Here is a 22,725-nt window from a genome sequence, read left to right on the forward strand (position 1 = left end):
TAATACATGGCTAATACTGAAGCTACAATCCAATGAACTCACTGAAACGTCTCGGCAAATTGGATAATCATTTATCCCTTGTAATTGCATTTCTGGAAGCCAAATGTACATTGATACTGTTTAACTGCCCTGAAAGGCCAATATTATTCTGATGTGATAGCCCGCCAATATAACCACAACTGGCACTTTGGGCTTTTTGGTTTAGACCCACTTTCACAAAGAGCATAGATCTGCAGGTTTTTTCACTTTGGAAGTAGAATAATGACAGCAGGGCTATGTTGGAGATGTACTGCTACAGCATGGTTTGCCTCTTGAGACTCTTCTGTATTTATAAGAAATGTTTGTTCACACATGAACCACTACATTCATTACCCATCCTTTGTTCTTCTTTTTTCTTCTTTTTTTTTTTTTTTTTTTTTAATGGACTGTGATCCCAGCAAGACAATCCTGCACATTACCTCCCACAGCTAATCTGCACAAACCCATGGCTCTACAAAGACAAGAGTGTAGTGTTCCACATCACTGGCCATGGGCAATAGGTTTCCCATCCTCCTCTTTCTCCACACTCTTCATCAGTTGCTTGCTATAACCACATCTGTTCCACTTCCCACTCAGCACCTGTCTGTAAGGCCATTCACTCGAGCAGAGCATGGGAGAGCACTCAACCATCACTAACGTAAGCTACGGTGTGGTTTCCAAAACAGACTCAGAGTTATGGAAACAAGTCTAAGGTTCGCCTCTATGTTTGGAGTTGTTTTCCCATGAAGGCATCAGCTAGCCTGTTTTAAGCCTCTGCCAATCTTTATTCCCCTGCTGTTAAACGATCAACTACATCCTTTGTCCTGACCTTTCTAGAAGCCAGCTTCCACTGATATTTCATGCAAGACAGCTTTTTTTTTTCTTTACAAAGAAACCCCAGTCTTGCAGGTTTTAAAAGTTTGTGGAGTGAAGCCACAACCTCCTACCTCCAACCATGAGGGTGAGGAGACCTGATGTGCCTCATTAACTCTTCAGAATGATTTCACCATCAGTTTCCTACTGCCATGTGCCCTTGCAATGGGAGCAGGGCCCTGGGAGCCAAGGCTCCTGCAGACCTCTCACTGACGCTGCTATGGGATCCTGCATGAAGTTTTCAGAGAGCTTTCCCAGAGAGTGCATGCATCTCCGAGCTGCACAGTCTAACATTAGAGCTCACAAAGTACCTTGAGATCACGGGAGGAGAAGTGCTTAAAAATCAAAGAACAAGAGTTCAAGCATCTCAAAGAGCGAAAGAGCCCTATGGGTGTGTTGGAGTCCATGACAGGAAGGTTTCCTTCGGGTTGCAGAGATTTGCATTTTGTTGTGACTCATTCCTTGGGCTTACAGAAGCAGTGGAACAGTGGAGGTGTCCTGCTAGACACAGAGCAGTGCAAACTCAAGCCTTGGACTGGGGATGTGCTGAAGATCTCACTCGTCGTCATCAGCATCTGTGCAGTCACTCCAGCTGTGGAGTGAGCAGCAGCAGCTGTGACCACAGCCACATTGCTGGCTGCAAAAACCATCGTGTCATGCCCTTACACACCCCTGAGTTGACCTGCATGGCTCAAATGCACACTGCTGTGCGTGTACATCGCTGCGTGGGTCACAACCCCCAAAAGATCAAAGCTGTGCTGACATCACTCAGCTGCTGAACTTCCCTCTTGCAAACTCTTCATCCTCAAAAGCCAGAAACATGATGATCTGTGTCTGAGCAGAGCCAGAAAACATGTAACACAGCAGGAAGCATTGATTTTGGATACTGGGATGGAGAAGCCAGATACTCTCCCATTGCTGTCAGTGATAAAAAAGCTGCTTGTTTCAAGGCAGCCAAGAAGGGACGTCAGGCTTCTTCCCATTACACCCTCTCTGCTGATAACAGGGGCTGAAGCACTGTCTCATTTTGAGCCTAAAGGCTTCATCTTGCATCCAGGAGACAAAACAAGGGGTGGGGTGGGAATGTCTGTTAGAGACTATTGTCTGTAAAACAAATCACAAGTCAGGGAGATGTCAGCTTTTGTTTGAAACTGCCTGTTGCAAGCTAAAACGACGCAGATAATAAATGTGAAACAAACTAATTCCTTGAAAAGAGGGTGACACTGTCCTCACCAGTACTGCTCAAATTTGCTAAACACCCGAGAGGCAGCTCCTCCAGGCAAGACAGATGGGCAAAGCAATTGCAGATCATGTCCTGTGCACAGAAAATCGAGATTCACAGGCTTTGCACAAGAGTGTGTGAACGTGCATGACAGATGCAGGTGACCCAGTCCCTCTACCCCTGCTGCTCACCCACATTTGCAAAGAGCAGCAACTGCAGCCCAAGAAGGCAGAGTCCAGCAGCCTCAACCAAGAGCCTAACTTGGGAAAGGGGAGGAAAATGGTTCCAATGTCTTGAGCTGTGGTTACAGCAGAACCTGTCAAGGCAGGGAAAAAGGTATCTAGCAAAGATTGAGCAAACAAGCTCCATGGGATAGTAAGAAACAAAAAGTGAAATGGAAACACCAAACTGCCTTTTTCACCTCCCTGTAAACCCAGTACACTTATCACTTCAAGCTAGGGAGCAAAACCAATGTTTCCCTGCCAGCCAGGAAGAGCAGCACAATCTAGGAAAGAAAGAAATACACTGGAGAGATTTAATCCCCAAATCAAATCCACACTGTAGGCACAGAGAGGATTGCTCCCTGCCATCAAAAAGCAGAGGGCGGCAGCCAAGAGAGCGCGAATCCTGCTGGCTGGGAGCAGCAAGGGAGAGCAGCGTGTGTGACATGTTAGAGCCAGGCGAGTCCGCACCACCAGTCTTTGCTTTCACTCCAGGCTTGGCAAGAGGATAAAGCAAAGCCAGGCAGATTTCAGCACATCTCCCTCCTCCCGGGGGACAGCAGGCTTTGTTGCTGCCTGATTTATAAAAGGACGTTGTTGCTTTGCAGTGTGAGCCAAGTTCACCCTGGTAATGGAGGATTGAAAAAGAACAAAATGCCACCACTTTGGTTTCTAAACTTTGTTTGCAAACAAACAAAAGCATAAAAGGCTTTTGAAATCGCTCTTAACCTGCCTTGCTTGGGACAACACATTTTCCTGTTCCAGTCCCTTGCCCTAGTCCTCCCAGCCTGGCCTCGCACACAGCCCAGTGCCAGGCACTCGTGCTCCTCCCTGCCTCTGCATCGGCCACCTGGAGACACACAGAGAGACCAGACGGCACAGCGAGAGCTTGCATTTGCAAAAGGAAACACCAGTCCCATGCTGGGGCTTGTTCCATTCAGCACAAGAAGCATCATTACAGGGCATCTACTCTGTAGTGCGCAGGCACTTGAGCAGACTTTAAACCCAGCCAGCAAAGGTTTTGGAAGAAGTTTAAGCAGAGCTCCCATGCTGAGGCTCGGCCACTGCAGAAGTCATTGCTCTCTGTTTCCCCAGGGGTCACACAGAGCAGTTAATGCTGCTCCTCCATTCTGCTCTTTTCCCAGCATTATTGAGCCAAAAGCAGAAGTGCTTAAATGCACCTCAACCTGCCCCTCAAACAGAGCCCTCCTCAGTGCTTCAAAACTTTTAGGCCAATTTATAGAGCTGGGCTCTGCTACAACGAAACCAGGCAGAAAACACTTTCTGGGGCCCGTTTGTGTATGTTTTTCCCCTTTCTGCAACCAGACAAAAGCTTTATCTTTCAATGAGAAAGAAAAGGAAAAAGAATAAGAAAAAGCAAAAGAAATAAAAGGAATGGGAATGGCGCTCTCACACAGACACACGCTCCCTTCCTCCTCCTCCCAGAACAGCCGTAGCCTGGTGCCAAGACGTTCACCTGGGATGCGAGGGAGGCCGCGGTCAGCCGACGAGTGCAGAAATGGCAGTGACAGTAAACCATGCCCAGTGAAGAATGGGAGATATTACAAGGATGATAGTAAATATCTAAATGAGCCTCTGAGGAGAGAAAACAAACCAAACCATGAAATGGTCAGCAGCAGCACCATCAGCATCCAAGGGCAAGGTCTCTAACCTCTCTGCCGGGCTGTCAGGCTCAATGAAACGGACGAGAGGTGGGGAGGACAGGGTTTCGGTAGCGAAGATGCCTCCCTGGAGCTGAAGTCCAAAGCCATTCAAAGGGTCTCCCCTGAGCACCACCTCTGTCGTCTCCGTGTGGACTATCTGCCCACCAGGACCCACTGTGCTGGAGGCCAGCGACACTGTGAGGAGGAGAGAGGCAGAAGGTCAGGGCAGCCACAGTCAGCATCACAGACCTTGGCCTGGCTGTGAGGCCGGTGACCAAGGCTGAGGGAGGCTGTGGCAGCGCTGGGATGAGCTGTCCCACCCAGCTAACAGCCGGCAAGGGCAGTAAGGACAGCGAGGAGGGCACGCGCACCCGTCCATCCCATCCCCAGCCCCTCACCACTCTTACGTGAGCTCTTGTGCTCCTTCTTCTTCTGCCTCCTCCTCAGCATGGTGGTGCGGGGGCTCATGGGGTGGGAGCTGCGAGGTAGCGTGTTGGAGTTCTGGCAGGGGAAGCCCTGCGCGTTCATGGTGGGAGACGAGAAGTTGGCAGCCACCAGAGCTGGGGAAATACAGAGCGTGTTAAAGCACACACAAAGAAATGCAGTTCTGGGTTCACCCAATAGATATTCACCCCATTCCTAATAGTTTTGGATTAGTTCCTTCTTCCCAGGGCTGAAGCTGAGGTGAGCCCACATCCTGGCCGTGTAGCTCCAGGAGAGCTATCAGGGAGGGCTTGGGCTCAAGATGGACATTGGTCTCTGGCTTGCAGACTCCAGTGACTGGCCATTGAGGCTACCAGGTGAAAAACGTGTCACTGATGCAGGGCAGCCAACAGCTGGTTGGCACAATGGCACTAAAGAACCTTAAATGCATAGGAAGAGAAACCAGAGCTTGAACTTGCTGAGCTCCCCTGCTTGCTTCCCAATACACAGCACAATGTTTCCTGCCTGCCTCACTGCCCTAAGACCAGAAACCTGGGGCTGAACAGAATCTGCTTCCCGCAAGATATGTGTTTACAAACATATTTTGAAGCATCCATAGTCCTTCTTCTATCACGCAGTGCAGTGCTAGGGCCGAGCTGGATGCCTTGGTGTACCATGTTCCTACACATCACCAGGGCTGCCCTCCTTGTCCCACAGCAACTCAGTTTTTTCCCTGGCCCATATGAAAGCAGGACACAGGGGTGTGGGATAAGGGGATGGGAGCACTGGTCTGCCCAGCACACTGCTCTCATTGCAGTTACCAGCTCAGTGCATGCAGAGCAGCAGGCACCAAATACTGATTTTGCACCTCAGCATTGGGCCTGTAGAAAAAGACCCAGGTGACTCTGGAGGAAATAAATGACAGCCCAGGCCACGGAGTTGGAGAGGCACTACACGAACGCATGCAGGAATGGGGACAACACTGTGCTCTGGGCTTACATTTGCAGTAATCCTGTCCAGACGTCTGGTTCCAGGTGGGCGTCTTGCAGTGCCCAGGGTGGTGGGTGTGACAGTAGTTGACGCAGGGGTCCCAGCAGTGGTGGTGGTCACTCTTCTGCACCTTGACTGATGTCACCCAGGGGAGCAGAAATCAGCACAGGTAGGGAGGAGAAGTGAGAGAAAGAAAAAGTAAGAAGCATAGGGCAAGAGATTGTAGGACAGAGCCTCATACCGGCTCTGAACACGCCAGAGTGCAACCGTGGCGTGTCAAGCACCAGCAGCAAAAACGCATCCCTGTGTAACCTCGTGACACTTGATGCAAAGTGGCAGATATCCACCCATTCCCCTTAAAAAACTCCGTGTCCTGAGCCAACGGCCTGACTAAGCTGTGCTGGCAGCGCACAGATGTCATTACCATTTGCAGTCTGTTGTGCGACGTGCAGAAGCTGCCTCCAGCCACGAGTTTCCCACAGAGACCATCAGCGTTATCCGACAGCACCGGGGAAACCTCCTCGTGCTGTTTCCCACCTTGCTGCCCTCCCAGGACAGCACTCGATGCCTTCCACACGTGCCTAGGAGCGCTCTGAGCACTTCTCTTGGCTTCAGCGTTTGGATGTTCGGTGGCTGCTCTTGGCTAGCAATCTGTCGCAGGGTGCACACATGGAAAGGGCGGACTGCAGCTTACCAGAACAAAAGGGATTTTACACGCTGCTGCTTACAGGCAATTACACAGGGCCACCAACACAGGAAGAGATGCCAACGCTATGGCAAACGGCAAATTAAAACACGGCACCAACGTGGCAGGCTCTATTCAAGGCCACACAACAGCTTTAGCTGCAGTGTGGCATCCATCGCCTAGAAATCCCTTGTCCCAGGAACTGTAGCTTTGCAGCATCAGGTCCCGATGCCACAAATCCCCTCTGATGTGCCTCAAACACACCCCCAGGCACAGGTCCCTGTTCTCCTCTCACTGATGCTCCTTTTGCTCCTGGGCAGCACAGGGCAGATTCAGTTGGCCTTGCCCAGCAGCAATGAGTTCTCTCTCCTGAACCCCTGCACCATGCTGTCTGGATCAATTTTCTTCTGTGAGGAATCGCCAGCTAATGAGCAAGATTGCAAGTGTCTCTTTTGTTCAGCTGAGCACGAACAGCATCCCACAGCAGAGCATCACAGCTCTTAACCTTGCAACCACTGGCACTCTCCCAGCTGAGACCTCCTCCGGGCTCTGTGCTCTCCACACAGACGGGACCCCCACCGGAGCTGGCACTACCAGAGCTTTCTGAGCGTGCAAACCTGGGAGAGGGACTCAGTTTATCCAGTGTGTCTACCCAGAGATCTCTTATAAAGGTCAGCTGTTAGCGTCTTTTAACACTGAAAATCCATTTTTCTTATCTGAATCCTTTAGGTCAGGTTTTCTGACCAACATACTTACTATTTCAAAGTATTTGCTAAACATTTACTGAGTTTAGCACCTACTCTATAAAGCTCTTAAAATGTCCATTTCCAGCTCTGGGGTTTCAATTTTGTGGACTCAAAAGGAAATTCAGAGTCAGCAGGCTTTTAAAAACAAAAATCCAAAGAGCGAGTGTGGCTGCATCTAGACAAAAACAGAATTCCTAATAAAATGAAATACTTTGAACACAAGTGACAGAGCTTATGGGCATATATACAAAACCATTTAATCCATTGATAGTAATTAAACCTCTCCCATTTGTCTCTAAGTTCTTAGCCCACATCTGACACAACAGAAAAAGGCCTACGAAACTCAGATGTCAGTGCAGTGGGGGAAGAAAAGAGGTTTGGGACAATAATGGGATAAAAACCTACAACAGCCTTCCCCAAGCTTTCTGCACATCATCGGTGCCTGAGGAAAGCCACCCATCCCAGCGCTGCTCACAGGCACCATCCGCTCCCACTGATCTTGTGAGCAGGGCATAATCCTCCCACAAACTCTCCAAATGCCCCCAGCACTGCAGAGAAAGCAAACTCTGTTTGACAAATCCTGTGCTTCAGCATTAGACCACAAGGACCATAATTTTTCATGGAAGCTGCAGCTTCAGATCTCTCTCCACTTCCTCAGTACCAGATTTTCATTGCACAAGAAGCTGTATTTAAAAAACATCACAAGCCCCATGCATGCACACGCTGGATGGACTCAGCAATGCAAGTGCCAAGCAGGGACACCTCTGCATCATCTCCTCTCCTCAGCTGCTTTCTCTGGGCTTCACTTTCCTGCCAACCAAGACAGTTTGCTTTTGCCTGGCCCATCTTTCCTTACTGCCCTCATTTGTTTCCCTAAAGTCAGAAAGAGCAGGCTGTGGAGTTGGCTTTCAGTGTCTGGAGCAGAAGGCAGAGTCTCTCCTAGGTCCTAATGCAGATCATCAGCTTTGGTGTGGTTCCTTGGCTCCTCACCATGGGCTGCACAATGCTCTGGCTGGTTACACCCCTGAAGAGCACTGCTTCATGAGCTGCTCCTCTTGTCCAAAGCGCTCTCTTTCCTGTCCCCACTGCCTTTTCCATCCCCATCAGCACTGGTGAAGGTTTAAGCCCATGCACTGGTGCTCATTTCTGCCTCCTGACAGCTATGTCGATGAACTGCATCCTCCCCTTTGATCCCTCATGTGTTAGAGTTGAACAAAAAGCGCAGACGATTGTTACACCCCTTATTTATTCATACTGGTGTGTTGCAATTATTCTCACAAGTTTGCCTGCTGAATTTCTGCCACAGCAAACTGGCCTGATGTGTGGAGGTACAGGTAAAAATGCTCCGAGCACACAGATCTGTCCTTCCACAGATCTCCCTCCTCCTGAGCCGCTGCTGAATGCATATATTCATTCTATATTCTGAAAGGAGATTAGGACCAGGGCACTAATGGAAGAAGAAGAATAGTTCATTTTAACAGCCACTGAAAAAAAGATTATAGCTTTCCATTTTTTCTTGGGCACAAAGGTCAAGTCATCTGTCCCCTTTGTTAAATGGCTTTAATTCTGCACAAATTGGACTGGACGTGTAAGAGATTTATTTCTAGACATGAAGATGTTATTAGAGCTTATGTTTCACTGTATCACGTTAAAGAAGACAACAGAGATAATTTTTCTTTTCACCAAACCTTCTTTTCCCCAGAAGAGAATAGAGAAACGAATTGGGCCTGGGGCTCCTGTGCACCAAGATTATTAAAATGCACATTCCTAAGAGAGAAGTGACTCAAAATGGATGCAAAAGGGGCTGGTACTGAACCAGCTGGAACAGCTGAGTTACGAGAGGCCCAATGTAGATTCTAACAAAACTGCAGGCAGCAGTTGCAACAAATCTTATAGTGAGGCTGATTTCACAAATATGTATATATGAGAGCCTGACTCAGCCTCCCACATGGAAGAAAAAACTAGAGGTAAGCAACAAGAATGCTCATAGGACAAATTCCTAACATTTGAAATTTACAGGTATTTACAGTTTGATGAGCAAGATTTTTTTTCTAGTATTTCTTTAGAGAGAAAAAAATAACAAACAGCAGCCACTCTGGATGCCTTCGCTTTGCCCCTGGCTGCTCACACACAGCTGTCATTCAAACAGGCTGGGACAAAAAATGAACACTTGTGCTTCAGCTTTATTTCCTAAGGAAGTCCAGCAGAACCCTGCCTAGCTGCTGACATGTCCTTTACAAAGCCTTACCAGGCACCTGTCAATGAAAGCTGGGTTTGGAAATACATTTGCCAGCACCAAAGTTGTCTTCCTCCCTCTCCACTAAAGTCTCTTTATCCAAAGTACTAAGAGGCAGCACTGCAAAGCAACCTTGGGATTCCCAACTCCCGTTTTTCCGTTCAAGCACAGATGTTACCTTTTTTTTTCCCAATTCCAATCCTTGAGGAACGTCATCTAATCACGTGCATTTCATCAAAACAGTCTGTTGTGAGCATTCAAAAGCAGTGAGAACCACAGTGGGAACTTCAAGTGAGTTTTGAGGGCAACCAACAATGTTTGCCCACAGGACATACCTGTTTCTGGAGGCTTCAAAGGCAGCCTGCTTTGGTGAACAGGTAATATCTCCAGCTTGACATTTTCTGAAGTGGCAGCTAAAAGCTGAGTTGCCTCTAATAAGGAGCAGTGCTCTGTGCTCGTGCCATCAATGGAGAGAATATGGTCACCAACATGCAACGCGCCACATCTGCAAAGGAAACAGCAAGAAAGGCAATTATACACATGGCCAAACTCCATGTCCTTTTGGCTGGAAGCAGAAACAGACAAAATCCAGCTGTTTTGCTTAAAATGATTTCTTTCCATATCTCATTTTTGACTTTCAACTTGAACATTAGGTTCAAACGTTGACAAAAAACATCAACTTAGATGGTCAAGTCAGGCTGCTGGTGTCTTGGGAAAGATGTTTCAAGTTTTTACTAGTGCACAGTCATAGCCACTCTGGATGGCTGGGTGTTCACCCAGCAGTGTGGTGGGTCCTACCAGGCAGCAATTCAGAGATATGATTACTAGGGTGACAAGCTGACTTGTGCATCAGGAAAAGACTCCAGACAGAAATTTCTACAATAGGTGCCTGCCGTTACACAGCTCCAGGGCACTCAGTCCTGAGGTTTTTAAAACAGAGCTCAGCTTTCACGTGCACTGAATTACATTTGTTCCTGGTGAGGAGTGTCCACTGGTCAGATATTTTTAGCATGCATGGTGATAAGAACATGTGGGCATGGCCATTTAAAGGAGAGGCAGGGAAGTATGGTAAATAACTAACAAGATGACAAAAAAAATCAGTGGAGAAGGGAAAAGAAGCAGAGCAGCCTGTTCAGATCTTTACCTGTCCACCACACTGGCCGGCTTGATCTTATCAATGACAATGACCTGCTTGTTCCGATGCGTGGTTGTCGTCAGCGTGATTCCCAGTGTAGATCCTGGAGTCTTTGCTATTTCAACCAGCAGAGGACCCGAAGCATTTGCTACAGTATCTGCAAAACAAGAGGGTATCTGAAGACACTTCTCCTACAGACTTTTCCTGCACTAAATGCAGAAGCAGACGAGATTGGACAATTGTGCTGACCTGACCTGAGCATAAGTAAATCTGTAGTTGGGACTTCCTACACCCCCACAACTTAGCATTGCATGGTTAATTAACAAAGAAAGCCTTCCAGTACCTAAAGAGGACCTACAGGAAATCTGGGCAGGGACTCTTTGTCAGCGAGTGTAGTGATAGGACAAGGATTAATGGTTTTAAACTATAAGGGTAGATTTAGATTAGATATTAGGAAGAAATTCTTTACTATGAGGGTGTTGAGGCACCAGAGAAGCTGTGGATTCCCCATCCCTGGAAGCGTTTAAAGCCAGGCTGGATGGGGCTTTAAGCAACCTGGTCTGGTGGAAGGTGTCCCTGCCCATAGCAGGGTGGTTGGAATCTGATGATCCCTGGGATCCCTTCCAACCAAAACCATTCTACGATTCTGTGATTCTAGGATATTACAACAATTCACACATGGAAACAACTCTCCTGCCTCTCTTTTTTTGGGTTAAATAACAAGACCAAGGAAGACAATGCTCAAAGTCTATGCAGCAGTCACATCAACTTAAAAGAAAAGCACAAAAGAAAATCAGAAGGACATCACCGTTTAAGGTTTCTTCCCAAACAAACCCAAAAAAAGGCACAAAGAAATAGGATTATGCTTTCTGAGGTATTCAGAAGTCTTGCATGCTGCTGACCACCAACACAAGCCAGCAACTCTAGCAGCAGCTCAGGAATATCGCTGCAGCTGCTTGTTTCATTTCCACAAGTGTGGCTCTGGGAGCAGAGACACAGAGCTCCCTACCCACATGCTTACAGAAGCCTTCTCTCCCCCATCAGACAATACAAGGGCAGCTCATGTTTAAACGATTCATTTCTGCAATAAGCTTAATGCATGCTGTAAATGAGACTATGAAACTCCTACAAAATTGCACCTGTTAGCATCTGCTTCCAAGGAGTGGCTGGTAGAGCCCTCGGAGAGCCTGATGCCTCCTCAGCCCTTAATTATTCATGGGTAGGCTTTCCTCTTCCAAATCTATGCTCCACTGAAAATGCTGATGCTACTCGGCTCCAAAATGTGATGCATGGCCCATTCTTGTTCTTTGATAAATGGGAACATTGATGCAGATCTTGGGAGCTAAGCTGCAGGAAGGTCCTTCGTGAGATTTGTTAAGATGCTACGTCCCTGGAGACTTATTTTTCCCTTTTGTAGGGATCAGCCAGGGGATGTTCAGGCTCTGATCTACTCACAGCACCCTTTTTCCTGGGGGAGGAAGGAGCAGGACCAAGCCACATTTAAGGTTATGCAAGGCTTCAAATAAAACACTGCTTATTCTCTGCTGGAAAGGACCACTGGAGAGACCTGTGGGCCCTGGCAAAAAGCACAGCTCAATCCGAAGTGCACACAGCATCCAGGCGAAGCCTGTGGGAAGTGCACTTAAGCTTCATTAGCAAAGGAAGCACCAAGAGACCAAGGATCTCCTCCAACAGCATCAGCTATACATTAGTTTTTCAGCCCATGAGTGTCCAGCACATATGCTCCAAAAAGGGATTTACTCATCACATGTATATATTCCTCCAGCCAAAGAGGAGATAGTAAAAATGGCCACGGAAACAGCTTATTGGGGTGTTAGATCTCTGTTTCTTCACAAGAAAAACACCTGCTCCTCTCGGTTTCACCATTGTCCAAGCTTTTCATCTTTGCCAAGTGTTTCCCAGGAAAGTCTCAGCACAGTGGTGAGAAGAAAGGGCCATGGGCACCTTCTCGCATGGCAGGACCCAGCTTTCAGTAACACTCCAGGAAATCACAGTCATTCCTCCAGCCCATGGTCCTTCCTACCCCTGTGCACTACAGCCACCCTGCTGCCCCTTTAACTCCCACCTCCAGTGGCACAGACCAGGATTGTTCCAAATACATTTTACAGAGGTATTTGTCGAGGAAATACCAACCAAGCCTCTATTAATTATTCCAGGGAGAGATTTGGCTCAAATCAAAGGTCAGGAGTCTGCAGTTTAGCAATATTTGTGAGGCATGATTAACACCCAAGCTAATTTGAACAGAAATGCTGAGAGGACAGGGCAGGCCCCGCAGCAACCTTCCTGCAGGGAGGCAATTCCCTTGCTGCTTCGGCACCACGAGGTGTGCCTGCTCCACCAGGCACATCCACAGCCTCCCCCTGCATCTGTGGATGCTGTTTTGCATGCCTGTGCTCACTGTCATGGAAGGGTTTGAAGGTGTTTGGCGAGCCATGATCTGCGCCGTTTTACAGATTGGGAAACTGAGGCACAACTGTCATGCAACTTTTCGTAAACATATGGTTTTTAGTGGATAGCCAGAAAGCTTGTTCAATGGGAAACAGAAAGGGATCCCACCTAATTCCTCTTTGCTGGATAAAGACCTACACCTCCTGACACTGCAGAGGTGAAAGCATGTACCCGATCCTCATCCACCTTCAGAAAAACGTTTTTAGTAATCAAGTAAACCTTTGTCCTCCACCTTTTTGAAGACATTTTCCTTTTAGGTGGCGTTGATTAAATGAATAGGATAAATAAATTGCATAGGACCCTGTTAAAATTCAGTATCAGCAGCTCTGGTCCAAAGTCAGTCCCAGAAGCCCAGCTAACATCTGCCCCCAAATCCTGCCTGCATCTCTCCTTCTGAACCCAAATTCCACCCATTTCAAAACGCTCAGGGGGAAATTCAGCACCCACCAGGTGACTTACTGCAGACGTAGTGAACCCTAACCCTTTCCAACAAAACAGAAAGAGGAAAGATGATCAAAACTTGCTCAAGTACAGCAAATCCCATTGCCCTGTCCACTTGGCTGACCCCTGGTCCCTGGAGGACACAAAGGGCTGTGCAAAACCCACTCACACCCATACGCTTGAGGAGTCCTCATCCTTATCATGGTGGACACAAGGGAGGCAGAGCCTGCTCCAGGCAGTCAGACACCCCAGTGCTGAAGGTACAGGAGAGCTGGTTTCTCCACCGATTAAAGGCTGGGGATCAGCAGCTGTTTTCTTAGTGCTCGTTCTCTCAAAAGCTTATTTTTAAGGAAATAATTAGAGAGGAAGGAGAGGACCCAGCAAATCTCTGCTCGTTCATCATCTCTAGCAGAGAGCTTCCCCCTCCATGACTCAACCCTCCCGGCTTGCAGCCCAGTGCCTCGTGTCACGGCACACACAGCTTATTTACAGAATAACTATTCAAATGCCACCAGTTTCTGGCTGATCAGTTTATTTGTTGGATTTTTTGTGCGTGTTATTTTTACCCTTTTTTAAAAAGGCCCACAAGATAGAGCGTCGCCACAGGAAAGCATCTGTTTATTGCAATGTTTATCTGGCATCAGCAAAAGGCAGAGACTTTCCCCATGCCCAAGGGAGGTGCGTGCCCAGTTTGCGCTCCTTTTAAATGGAAATTAATTTAATTCCTTCAGTGGCCTTGAGAAATCTCAGCCAATTTGACTGCAAGCCTGCTGCAGCCCTGTCCTACGCTGGCCTCCCTGGTGGAAGCCAGCAGCCGGGGGATGCTTGGCGGCGGTGGCGAGCAGCTGCTGCAGCCCTCACACCGAGAGCTCCACGCAGCTCATCCTCAGCACACAATTTGGGCTGGGAAACTGCATGGCCGGCTGGGGACTGCCGTGATTCAACACTCCCCTGCAGCAGCTTTGGTCTCTCACCAAGGACAGATGTGGCAAAACAACTTTCCCTCCTCTAGGGTCTGCCCACACCTCTCCACTGGTGGCATCCCCGGCTCTTTCAATGAATCAAGCAAACGGCGTGGCCACATGCTCCCCAAGCCCCTTCAGCAAGAGCTAGTTTTCAAAATGGGAACAGGGCTGCCAAGGGGGAAGCCTCGCCCTACCACCACATTTTAAAAAACTGCCAGCAGAGTTGTTACTTTTCTCCCCAAATCACAGAGCACACCTTGGGAGGCGGTGGGCTGGGTGAGGGAGGGATGCCAAAAAACATTAGTACGACTAAGGGCTTGGTTGGCACTCCCTGGGCAGAGGATCTGTTTTACTGTGTGGTCTCTTCATCCCATTTAACTGCAGCTCCCCAGCATCCTCACGGCTTCCCTTAGCATGCACAGATCCAGGTACTGCTTTCCCTCAGCTCTCCTCAAAGCTCAGGTCCCAGACACCTGCTGCACCCACCACATCTTGTTCATCTGTTCAGCTAAATGCGGTGCTCCCTCCAGGCTCCTAGTGTCCCCACACTGCTTCCAGCACCTGCTTTTCCCTTCTCTCATCATCTTCCCTTGGTTGCTAAAGAGAATGTCTGTAATATTTGTGATTTGGGGATGAGGCACTCATCCTGCTGCAGTTATTAGCCGTTGCCTTGGCAAAACTGTCTGCAGAGATTGTTTTAAGCTACATGTTCTGCATCATCTTGCCTTTAAAGAAAGCATCCCCTTTATGGGGATGGGGAGGAGCAGTCTATGAAGAAATTAACTGAAAAGGGGCTTGTTTGATACCTTCTTGGGATGTACCTAGTGATGGCCCACTGTATAGCAACACAAGAGGGAGAAGCACTGCACAGAACCTGATATTGCTTGTGTTCAGCTTCAGGTGCGAGAGTTTCTCAAGAAATACTGAACACTTTCATGACTATCTTTTGCTCCAAGGCAGGATCTAAAACAGTCAACTTGCTGCAACATTTGCACCAGGAGACCATACAAACAAGCAAACCTACCAAAGCCCATTTCCCACATACCACTAAATGTTTGCTTCTGTTCAGACTGCAAAGCTCTGTGCAAAATCCCTCCCCAGCTCTGCCTGTCCCACATCCTGGGCAGAACAGCCCTTACTGACCTCTGCAAAGCTTCCACAATCAAAATCTTTGAAAAAGGTAGACAATGCGGTTTGGGTAGTTTCTGATTTCCGTAATTTAAGAGTTCCCTCTTTTTCTTGAATGCCAGCCAACTTCTAAAGAGCAGCTGCTACTGTAACATGGCAGAAGCCAGGCAGCATGCAGGTAACTGCAGAGCCATCCAGTTTTCCTTCCAGCTGTCCCAGCAGGGTGCGTGTCTGTGTGACACAGCTGCCCAGCTGCTGGCAGCCTCTCTCCCCAGGGGAGACAGCTCCGTACGCCCATGCCTGTGGAGTTTGTACTGAATGGAAGGGTAGTTTGTGGGAAGGAGACAGAGAAGGAAGCAGAAAGTCCTCAGGGGTTGCAGAAGGAGTTCGCTTATTCTGGAGCAACCCTCTTGCAACAAGTTCTGGTGTTCTCAGCTCTCTTTTCTTGGCAGTGGGGTGGCATTAAACTCTCTCAGCTACAGATCCTTTTGATTTCCTTCCTCACTGATAAATCAGGAAATAACCTGATCTGACTCCTATTTCTCGCTGGATCCCAGGCTCAGATGTGCTGGACTGGTTTGTGGGATTTGCAGAAGAGACTTCAAACTGGTCCAGCTTGTGGCTCCTGTGCAAGCAGAAGCCCCTCTGGAGACACATATACAACACCAAAATGGAACACACAGCTCAGTGAGCTTCCAGAGCCAGCACAGCTTCAGACTCTGTAGTAACCTTAAACTCATTAACAACACTCCCTGCAGTAACAGCTGTGTGTCACAAAGCCAGCTCAAAATGACTTTACAGTAGCTAATAATAAATCCTTTCCCTGAGCTTCAAACTGAAAATCAAATGGAAAGGAAAAAAAAAAAAAACAAAAAACACTCAAAGTTGGTATCTACTGTGTAGATCATTTTTAGAAATACCCATCCTCTGCCCTCCAGTAAGTTCTGTCTTTTGGGGGTCAATCAGTTGGACACTCCTCGTTTATTGCAGAAGCAGATCTGAACTGAAAGTTCTAAGAAAGGGAATAGCTCTAGAGTTAAACAGGGTCAAAATTCAGAACCAAAGCCACTGCCACTTCAAGTCAATGCCTGCTTGCAGCTCATTGCCCTGCTCACATTTAATACCGGTATTTGCAAGGCTGGCAGAGTACCAACATTCCAATCCCCTTCAACCCTGACTTCTCCCATGTCCTCTTTGTCTACATTAGAAATTCCTCCTTTTCCCCTTCTAAAATCAGTCGACACTCCCGTCGAGACATGTCACTGGATAAGGACATTTCAAATACCTCCAACTAAGCCGCCTTTGAACTCTATCCCCTAGCCCATGCTGGCAGCACAGTGCTCAGCAACTTTTGCGCTGAAACTGAGTATCCCAGTTGCTGCCCCCAGTCTTGCATACTTTCCAGGCTGTCAGAGAAAATGCCACCCCAGCCATTTTGGCCTTACCCATGATGGTCACATCATACTCTATCTGGAAGAGTGCCTCCTGGCTGCACTGCCGCAGGATATTGAGGGCGTCAGCGTGGGTCATGCTGTGCAGAGGAATCCCATCAACGCTCAGCAGCCTGTCCCCAATTTTCAAAGACCCTTCCCTGTAGGAACCAACAGGCAAAAGTTACTTTTTTTTTTCATTTATATATTTTTATATGTGTGTGTAGTTATATATAAAGTAAATTACTTTGATCCTGCAAGAGTTGAACACTCCCTGGGACAATAGCTTGGGTTATTTATAGTGTCAGGCCCATCACATTAAATTAGCAGCCTGAGAATAGATAGGCTGCCTCCTGCTTTCTAATATAGCATCAGCTCTTCATCTGCACAGGGTTAATTAGGTGGCTGCCTCTGGAAGAGGAGTTTCTGGTGTTTAGGTCATAAACCTCACTGTATCTGGTGCTCATAGGCCATGCTATGAGTACCAGATCCAATCTGCCTGCACACCACAGACCCCACACCACCTCTGTAGCACCACAGCACCAGCAAGAGAGGCCTTGGGGTGTCACCAGCAAGGAGGACAAGAAGGACACATGTCCAAAAATGTGGTGAAAGCTGCCCGTCTGTCTTGTGAAAGCAGATATTGGAGGAGCATTACCTGTCTGCTGGGCCACCTGGCCTCACGTAAGTGAGCACCAGCGGTCTGGACTTGTGCCAGTCTTCATGGGCTCCCCCTGTAAGCAAACCGGGAAAGCCGTCAGTCACTGGAGGTTTCGAAGTCTGAATTAGAGTGCTGCGAAAGTAGAGACATTTATCACACAACAGCTGACACAGCTTGAAAGCAATGCAAAGAGTGCCCTAGATTAGGCAGCCGGCAGTCCTTGAAGGCTGCACGAGATGCTCTCCAGGGCACACTTTTGTTTCTCATCTGAGGTTTATGACATTCACTACCTTTCTTTTCTCTTCCTGCTTCCCATGTCACCTCTGCCAGTGCTTGTCCCCACATCATTTCTCACCGAAGAAGCCACTAACCTCGTAGCACAAAGCCAAAGCTGTTGCCTTCCTTGTAGAGGGACACCTCGATGGTCTTGGGAATAATGCCAGCACTACTCTCCGGCACTAAGGGAAGAGAGAGAAGCTTGGTTATCCCACACAAGTCTTTTCCATGCCACTCTACAAAATAATATCAAATAACAGCATTAAAACAAAAGTCCCTACCTCCATATTGTATTGTGCCTGTTTGGCGGCCAAAAAAAGTACGAGCCAGACACATGTACCTTCACTAGAGCCAAGCATCATGTTTTGGGATGACTGGACCAGTTCAGTGTTGTACATCTCACCTCAAATTTGTCTTGGATAATACTCTGACATTCAAGTAAAACCCTCTCGTTTATCAACCAGCTTTAATGTGTTCAGCATTACTCAAAAGCCAGAAGCTTCTGCTGCAGATGGAAACTTATTTAAAAAAAAAAAAAAAAAAAAAAAAAAAAGAGCAGCAGCAGCAGTGTAAGGACAGCCACTGGCTGACCTTAAAGAAAATGAAAATCCCAAATCCTCAGCGCAAAAGGTTGAGTGTTTTTTTCCCTTTCCTCCCACATTTTGACTTTAAAAAAAGATTAAGTGAATCCCTTAAACTGATCCTAGGGCAATTCAGTAATGTTATGTTAAATACACAGTACTGTTTAATGTACAAAAGTAAAGAGAAAAAGAAAGAAAACTGTTGCTGTCTCTTGCCGTCCCCTGTTATTTAATGATTTATTGAAGTACTGCTGTGAATATGAGACAATTTCCCAGCCTTCTCTGATGGTACAAGGCATTTTAGCCTAGTCTGCTCCAAAAAGATCAATTCCTAATCTTCAAAAGAGAGAAAAGACCAGGAGCTCGACTTCAGCCTGGCAAGTTGGAGTGAAAGACACCCCGAGCACATCCAGCCAGCCTTTCCCTTTGGCTCGGAAGGGATTTTTGAAACCACTTTCCCCTCTGTCCTCACAAACCACACTGATTCTCACTGCCAAGCTCCCCAAGGACTTGCAACATGCCCCAGTTAGGGTTAAACTAATCCAGAAGATGCAGAGCTGAGGCATGGTACCCCCTCGCAGGCAGGCAGCCCTGGGGACAAGGCCAAATAAACCCCCAAAGCAGCCCCCGCACATCCTGCACAGGATGCTGACAGGGATGCAGCCTCAAAATACTTCAGAAGGGAAAAGCTTGGGGCACAGGAAGGCTCTTGCAGATGGGTGATACATACCAAGAAAAGAGCATAAAGCGTCCCCAAATGAGTTAGGAAGCTGTCCAATTTCTGTCCTAAGCAGCCAAGCATGAAGTTCTGCAGCAGCCTTTGGTAAGAGCAGTGGGAGCAGGGAAACCTAAGCTGGTGCTAATGCAGGGCTCGCTTTATTCATGAAAGCGATGATGTGACACAGTGGCCTGAAAACTAGACTTAGACTTGCAAGGTCTCTTCCAAAGCAGGAAATTACAAACTGGGGAGAAAAACTGAAAGCCACAAGCGCAAGCTATTGAATTGCACTATCCTTCTGGTTTTTGCCTGGGGAGAGAAAGAGGCGAGTGCACACAGCAAGAGCAAACCTTCAGCACAGATAAAAGCACACGAGCAACCAACAATGAACTGGAGCAAGGCAGTAACGGACGAGTCCCTGTACTCTGCAGTGCTTCTTTGTTTGGATGAGTCATAAACAACATCAATAATCTCATCTGTCAGAAGTCACTATTTCAGTGGGTTCTTCCTGCTCATTCAGAACTGGAGACATTTTGCGTCGCTGCTATTGATTGAGCCATGCGGTATTGGCACTGCTCCTTAGCTGCTAAGGACAGCTTATCAGATTCCTAATAGCCAGCCTCACAGCTACGCAGAAAGGTTATTAAGAGTTGCCATCTCTGCATGGAAAAACTGAGCCATAGGGTTCTGTGGTTTGGGTAAATTTATGTATTTATTTATTTAATTTATCTGTGGTTTGGGTTTGGGTAAATTTATTTATTTATTTACTTTTATCAGGGCTGTATGCAAAAGCTAACTAACGTTTCCAGCAAAACAGAGGGGATGAAGAACAGATTCAAATAATTCAGATTTGTTTTTTACTTCTTAGGGCTTTATATGGTCATCTATATATTCAGTATCTTTCATGTAAAGGCAGCAGCTACAGCAAAGCTATAAAGTTTAAGATGGGTTGCTACCTGGGGTAAAATGTTTCGATTTCATTAGTTGTGCTTTTGCCTTTTTTATTTTTAGTTTTTCTATTTCTTCTGCCCAGTCATACTCTGATTGACCCTCTGAGTAACTGAGTGAGTAATAACCAGGGAGATCATTTTCACAGTGATGACTGTGATGAAAAATTGTACTGAGGTATTTATTTGTTACAATCAGACCAAAGAAACCAGGGCAAAAGCACAGTCTCCCACATCAGGTCACAAGCCCTGTTTATGAGATCTGGGCCTGCCGGCCTCTGCCAGGGGCCCCTTAGCTCGAAGGCAGATTGCTTCAGCTTCCCTTCTGAGAACACCAAACATTTCAAAGCATCTTGAGGAGTAACTGCACTTGCTGCAGTTCAGAAAAGAGGATCTGGCAATATATGCTTAAAACTGAGTAAAATCTCTCGTAGCCACGCTCCAAAAGGGAAAAAGAAAAACAAGCTGAAGGAGCATCAGGAGGCAGATTGGCCTGTGCTACCAAGTCACTCGGAGGCAAGACAGATCTAATCAGCCATCTCCCGCCGGTGTGCATGAACGGGCACCCACTGTGCTGGAAAAAGCACTCTGCTCTGACCGCACGCAGCTCTGCAACATCCACCGCGAGCAGATGAAGGCAGAACATCACAGTGCCCCCGGACATCGCCTCGGCCACGATGGCTCAAGCACGAGCAAGCCCATCTGCACCCCGGGACAAAGCGTGGCCACGAAAAGGGAGCAGCATCGTCAGAGGCACCCACCGGCTGGCGGCAGCTCATACTCTACTTCTAGCACTACCCTTTCGCCCACGTTTTTCAGCAGGCTGATGATCTCGTCGTGCCGCAGCTTGGTCAGGTTAATGCCGTTCACCGACTTGATGTAATCCCCGACATTCAGCTGGTCACTTCTGCGAAAAAGGAAAGAGAAAGCAGTGGTAGGACACACAGTGTTACACTCAGGCTGAACGTGCCTGGTGAACCTTTGGTAACTGCCAAGATTTTGTGAACAAGCCACCAGCATCGGGCTGATCTTAGCTGTCTTATTGCATGTGCCTGCTCCCAGAGAGAAATGCTAAAATCCAAGCCATCTATCTTTCCCACTGGCAAGCGTTCAGAGCTGTACATACAGTAACAATCGCTGTACATGCATTCACAACCTCTCTTTTTGTTGCTCAATTCCCGTTCACATAGAGCAATCGGTCAAAGAGAAGCCTACCAAGAGCTGTCTGAAATAAAAATCCAACAGGAGAAAAGAAAACATCTTGCCTTTTCCCTGTTTTCTACAAAATTGTTCAATTACCCTTTCCCTTCATCTGCTTCTTGGAGCCTTTCTTCTCCCCTTCCTTTTCTGAGCCAGTCATGTTACTTACACACTCAGTATTCAGAACAGATACAATATTAAATGACTTGGCTTGATCAAGATGTATTGTACCATGCAACTCTCCTGACAAGGCTGCCTAATTTCACAGAATCCCAAATATCCCTACAGAAAATTTCAGAGCATAATTGCACAGAGCATGGGAAATAACTCAAAATAGAAGACATTCGACTTACTGAAGCAACAACTTTGCATTCTGAGATGTGAAAAAAAAAAAAAGAAGCCGGGTGCCAATTATTTTAATTATAACCATACTCGTTCAGGAGCTAGAACATGCAACTACTCCCCTCCAGCTTTCCCATGCTCTCTGTGCCCCATCTCCGTTTCTCACCTTGCTGCCAGTCCTCCCGGCCTCAGATTGGAGACCCTTGGCTTTCCATCTTTGTCCGTGCCACCCGAAATGGTTAACCCAAGGGTGCTTCCTTCCTTCTTAATCAGCTCCACAATGGTGACCCCTCTGAACTCTTCTGAAAGATCAGGAATAAAGGCAAGCCCCTCAGTGGAAGGCACATTCCTCCCAGTCCCAAGGAGAGCCTTTTCCTACAGGTGGTGGGAGAGCAGACCTGCGATGATTTATACCGTTAGCAGGAAGAGGAAACTTTTCTTTGAATTGGAATTGTGAAAGAGAAGTGTGCCTGGTGGACCTGCAGGAGTGGTGGGAAAGCATTGCATGCGGGTCTGGCAGGCAACACCAGGCAGGGCAAGGCAGGGGAGTGAGGGCTTGTGAGAGGACGAAAACGCTGTGTTTCCAGGGTGCTGGGAGCCGGGCAGAGCCCCAGGGAGATTACCTCAGGAGCTATGTTTTATACGGACCGGGGTGGGTGTTTGGAGGGCTGTGTGGCAGTCACAGTTCCCAGGCAGGAGGATGCTGTGGAGCTGCAGTAGCTGCCTGGATGGACAGAATAGGGTGGATCTTAAATACTGTGATTTAAAAAACATCCTGAGATATCAATGAAGTCGGGAGGTAAAGAACATAACGTAGGGAGGGGTGGGATCCTGCCGTCAGCAGGGGAAGGAGTGGGAGGCACAAACTTCAGTCATTCACAGCAGCGTCTGCACGATCTGCATCTGGTCCATGTCAAACTTCTTCCATGCCAACCACATCTACATCTGCAACTGAAGCCACGAGACACACACAAACGTAGCGTATGGGCAGGGTCAGGTTTAGGGGATGCACACCCCATGCCTGCTGCACCAGCAGCACTCCTCCATTTGCTGCAGGCAGTGTGTTTTACCTCCCTTTAGTCCAACAAGACACTCTTGCTTCTCCAACACCTAGAATCAAGCCTGACCTGATGCCAGCTTTGATGCCATTACAGCTCACCTCTGGGCTTTACAAAAACAGTGTCCCTAAACTATTTGAATTTAAGGAATTAACGTGGAGGAGGGGAATGAGCTCGTGGGAGAGCCAGCAGCAGCCCAAGGAGAGACCAAGAGCTCGGCTGACTTGGCAGAAGGCAGCTCCACGTTAATCCACACGACGGCACTCGCACTCTGCTCAGAGGCCGACTAGCCCCGG

General features: G+C 47.7%; 1 protein-coding gene across 1 annotated transcript in view; it reads right to left on the minus strand.

Moving 5' to 3' along the window:
• Positions 1-22,725, minus strand: part of GRIP2 (glutamate receptor interacting protein 2) — a 75,574-nt gene that overhangs the window by 30,184 nt on the left and 22,665 nt on the right. Inside the window, exons 3-12 of the mRNA XM_032194457.1 lie at positions 21,538-21,673; positions 20,591-20,736; positions 17,679-17,765; positions 17,305-17,380; positions 16,662-16,807; positions 10,223-10,370; positions 9,414-9,583; positions 5,421-5,546; positions 4,406-4,558; positions 4,007-4,193 (exon numbers count right to left, since the gene is read on the minus strand). Of these exons, the coding sequence (XP_032050348.1) occupies positions 4,007-4,193; positions 4,406-4,558; positions 5,421-5,546; positions 9,414-9,583; positions 10,223-10,370; positions 16,662-16,807; positions 17,305-17,380; positions 17,679-17,765; positions 20,591-20,736; positions 21,538-21,673 (1,375 nt within the window). The remainder of the gene's footprint in view (positions 1-4,006; positions 4,194-4,405; positions 4,559-5,420; positions 5,547-9,413; positions 9,584-10,222; positions 10,371-16,661; positions 16,808-17,304; positions 17,381-17,678; positions 17,766-20,590; positions 20,737-21,537; positions 21,674-22,725) is intronic.

The sequence above is a fragment of the Aythya fuligula genome, chromosome 10 (genome assembly GCF_009819795.1).
Source record: "Aythya fuligula isolate bAytFul2 chromosome 10, bAytFul2.pri, whole genome shotgun sequence".
In the NCBI taxonomy this organism is placed as follows: domain Eukaryota; kingdom Metazoa; phylum Chordata; class Aves; order Anseriformes; family Anatidae; genus Aythya; species Aythya fuligula.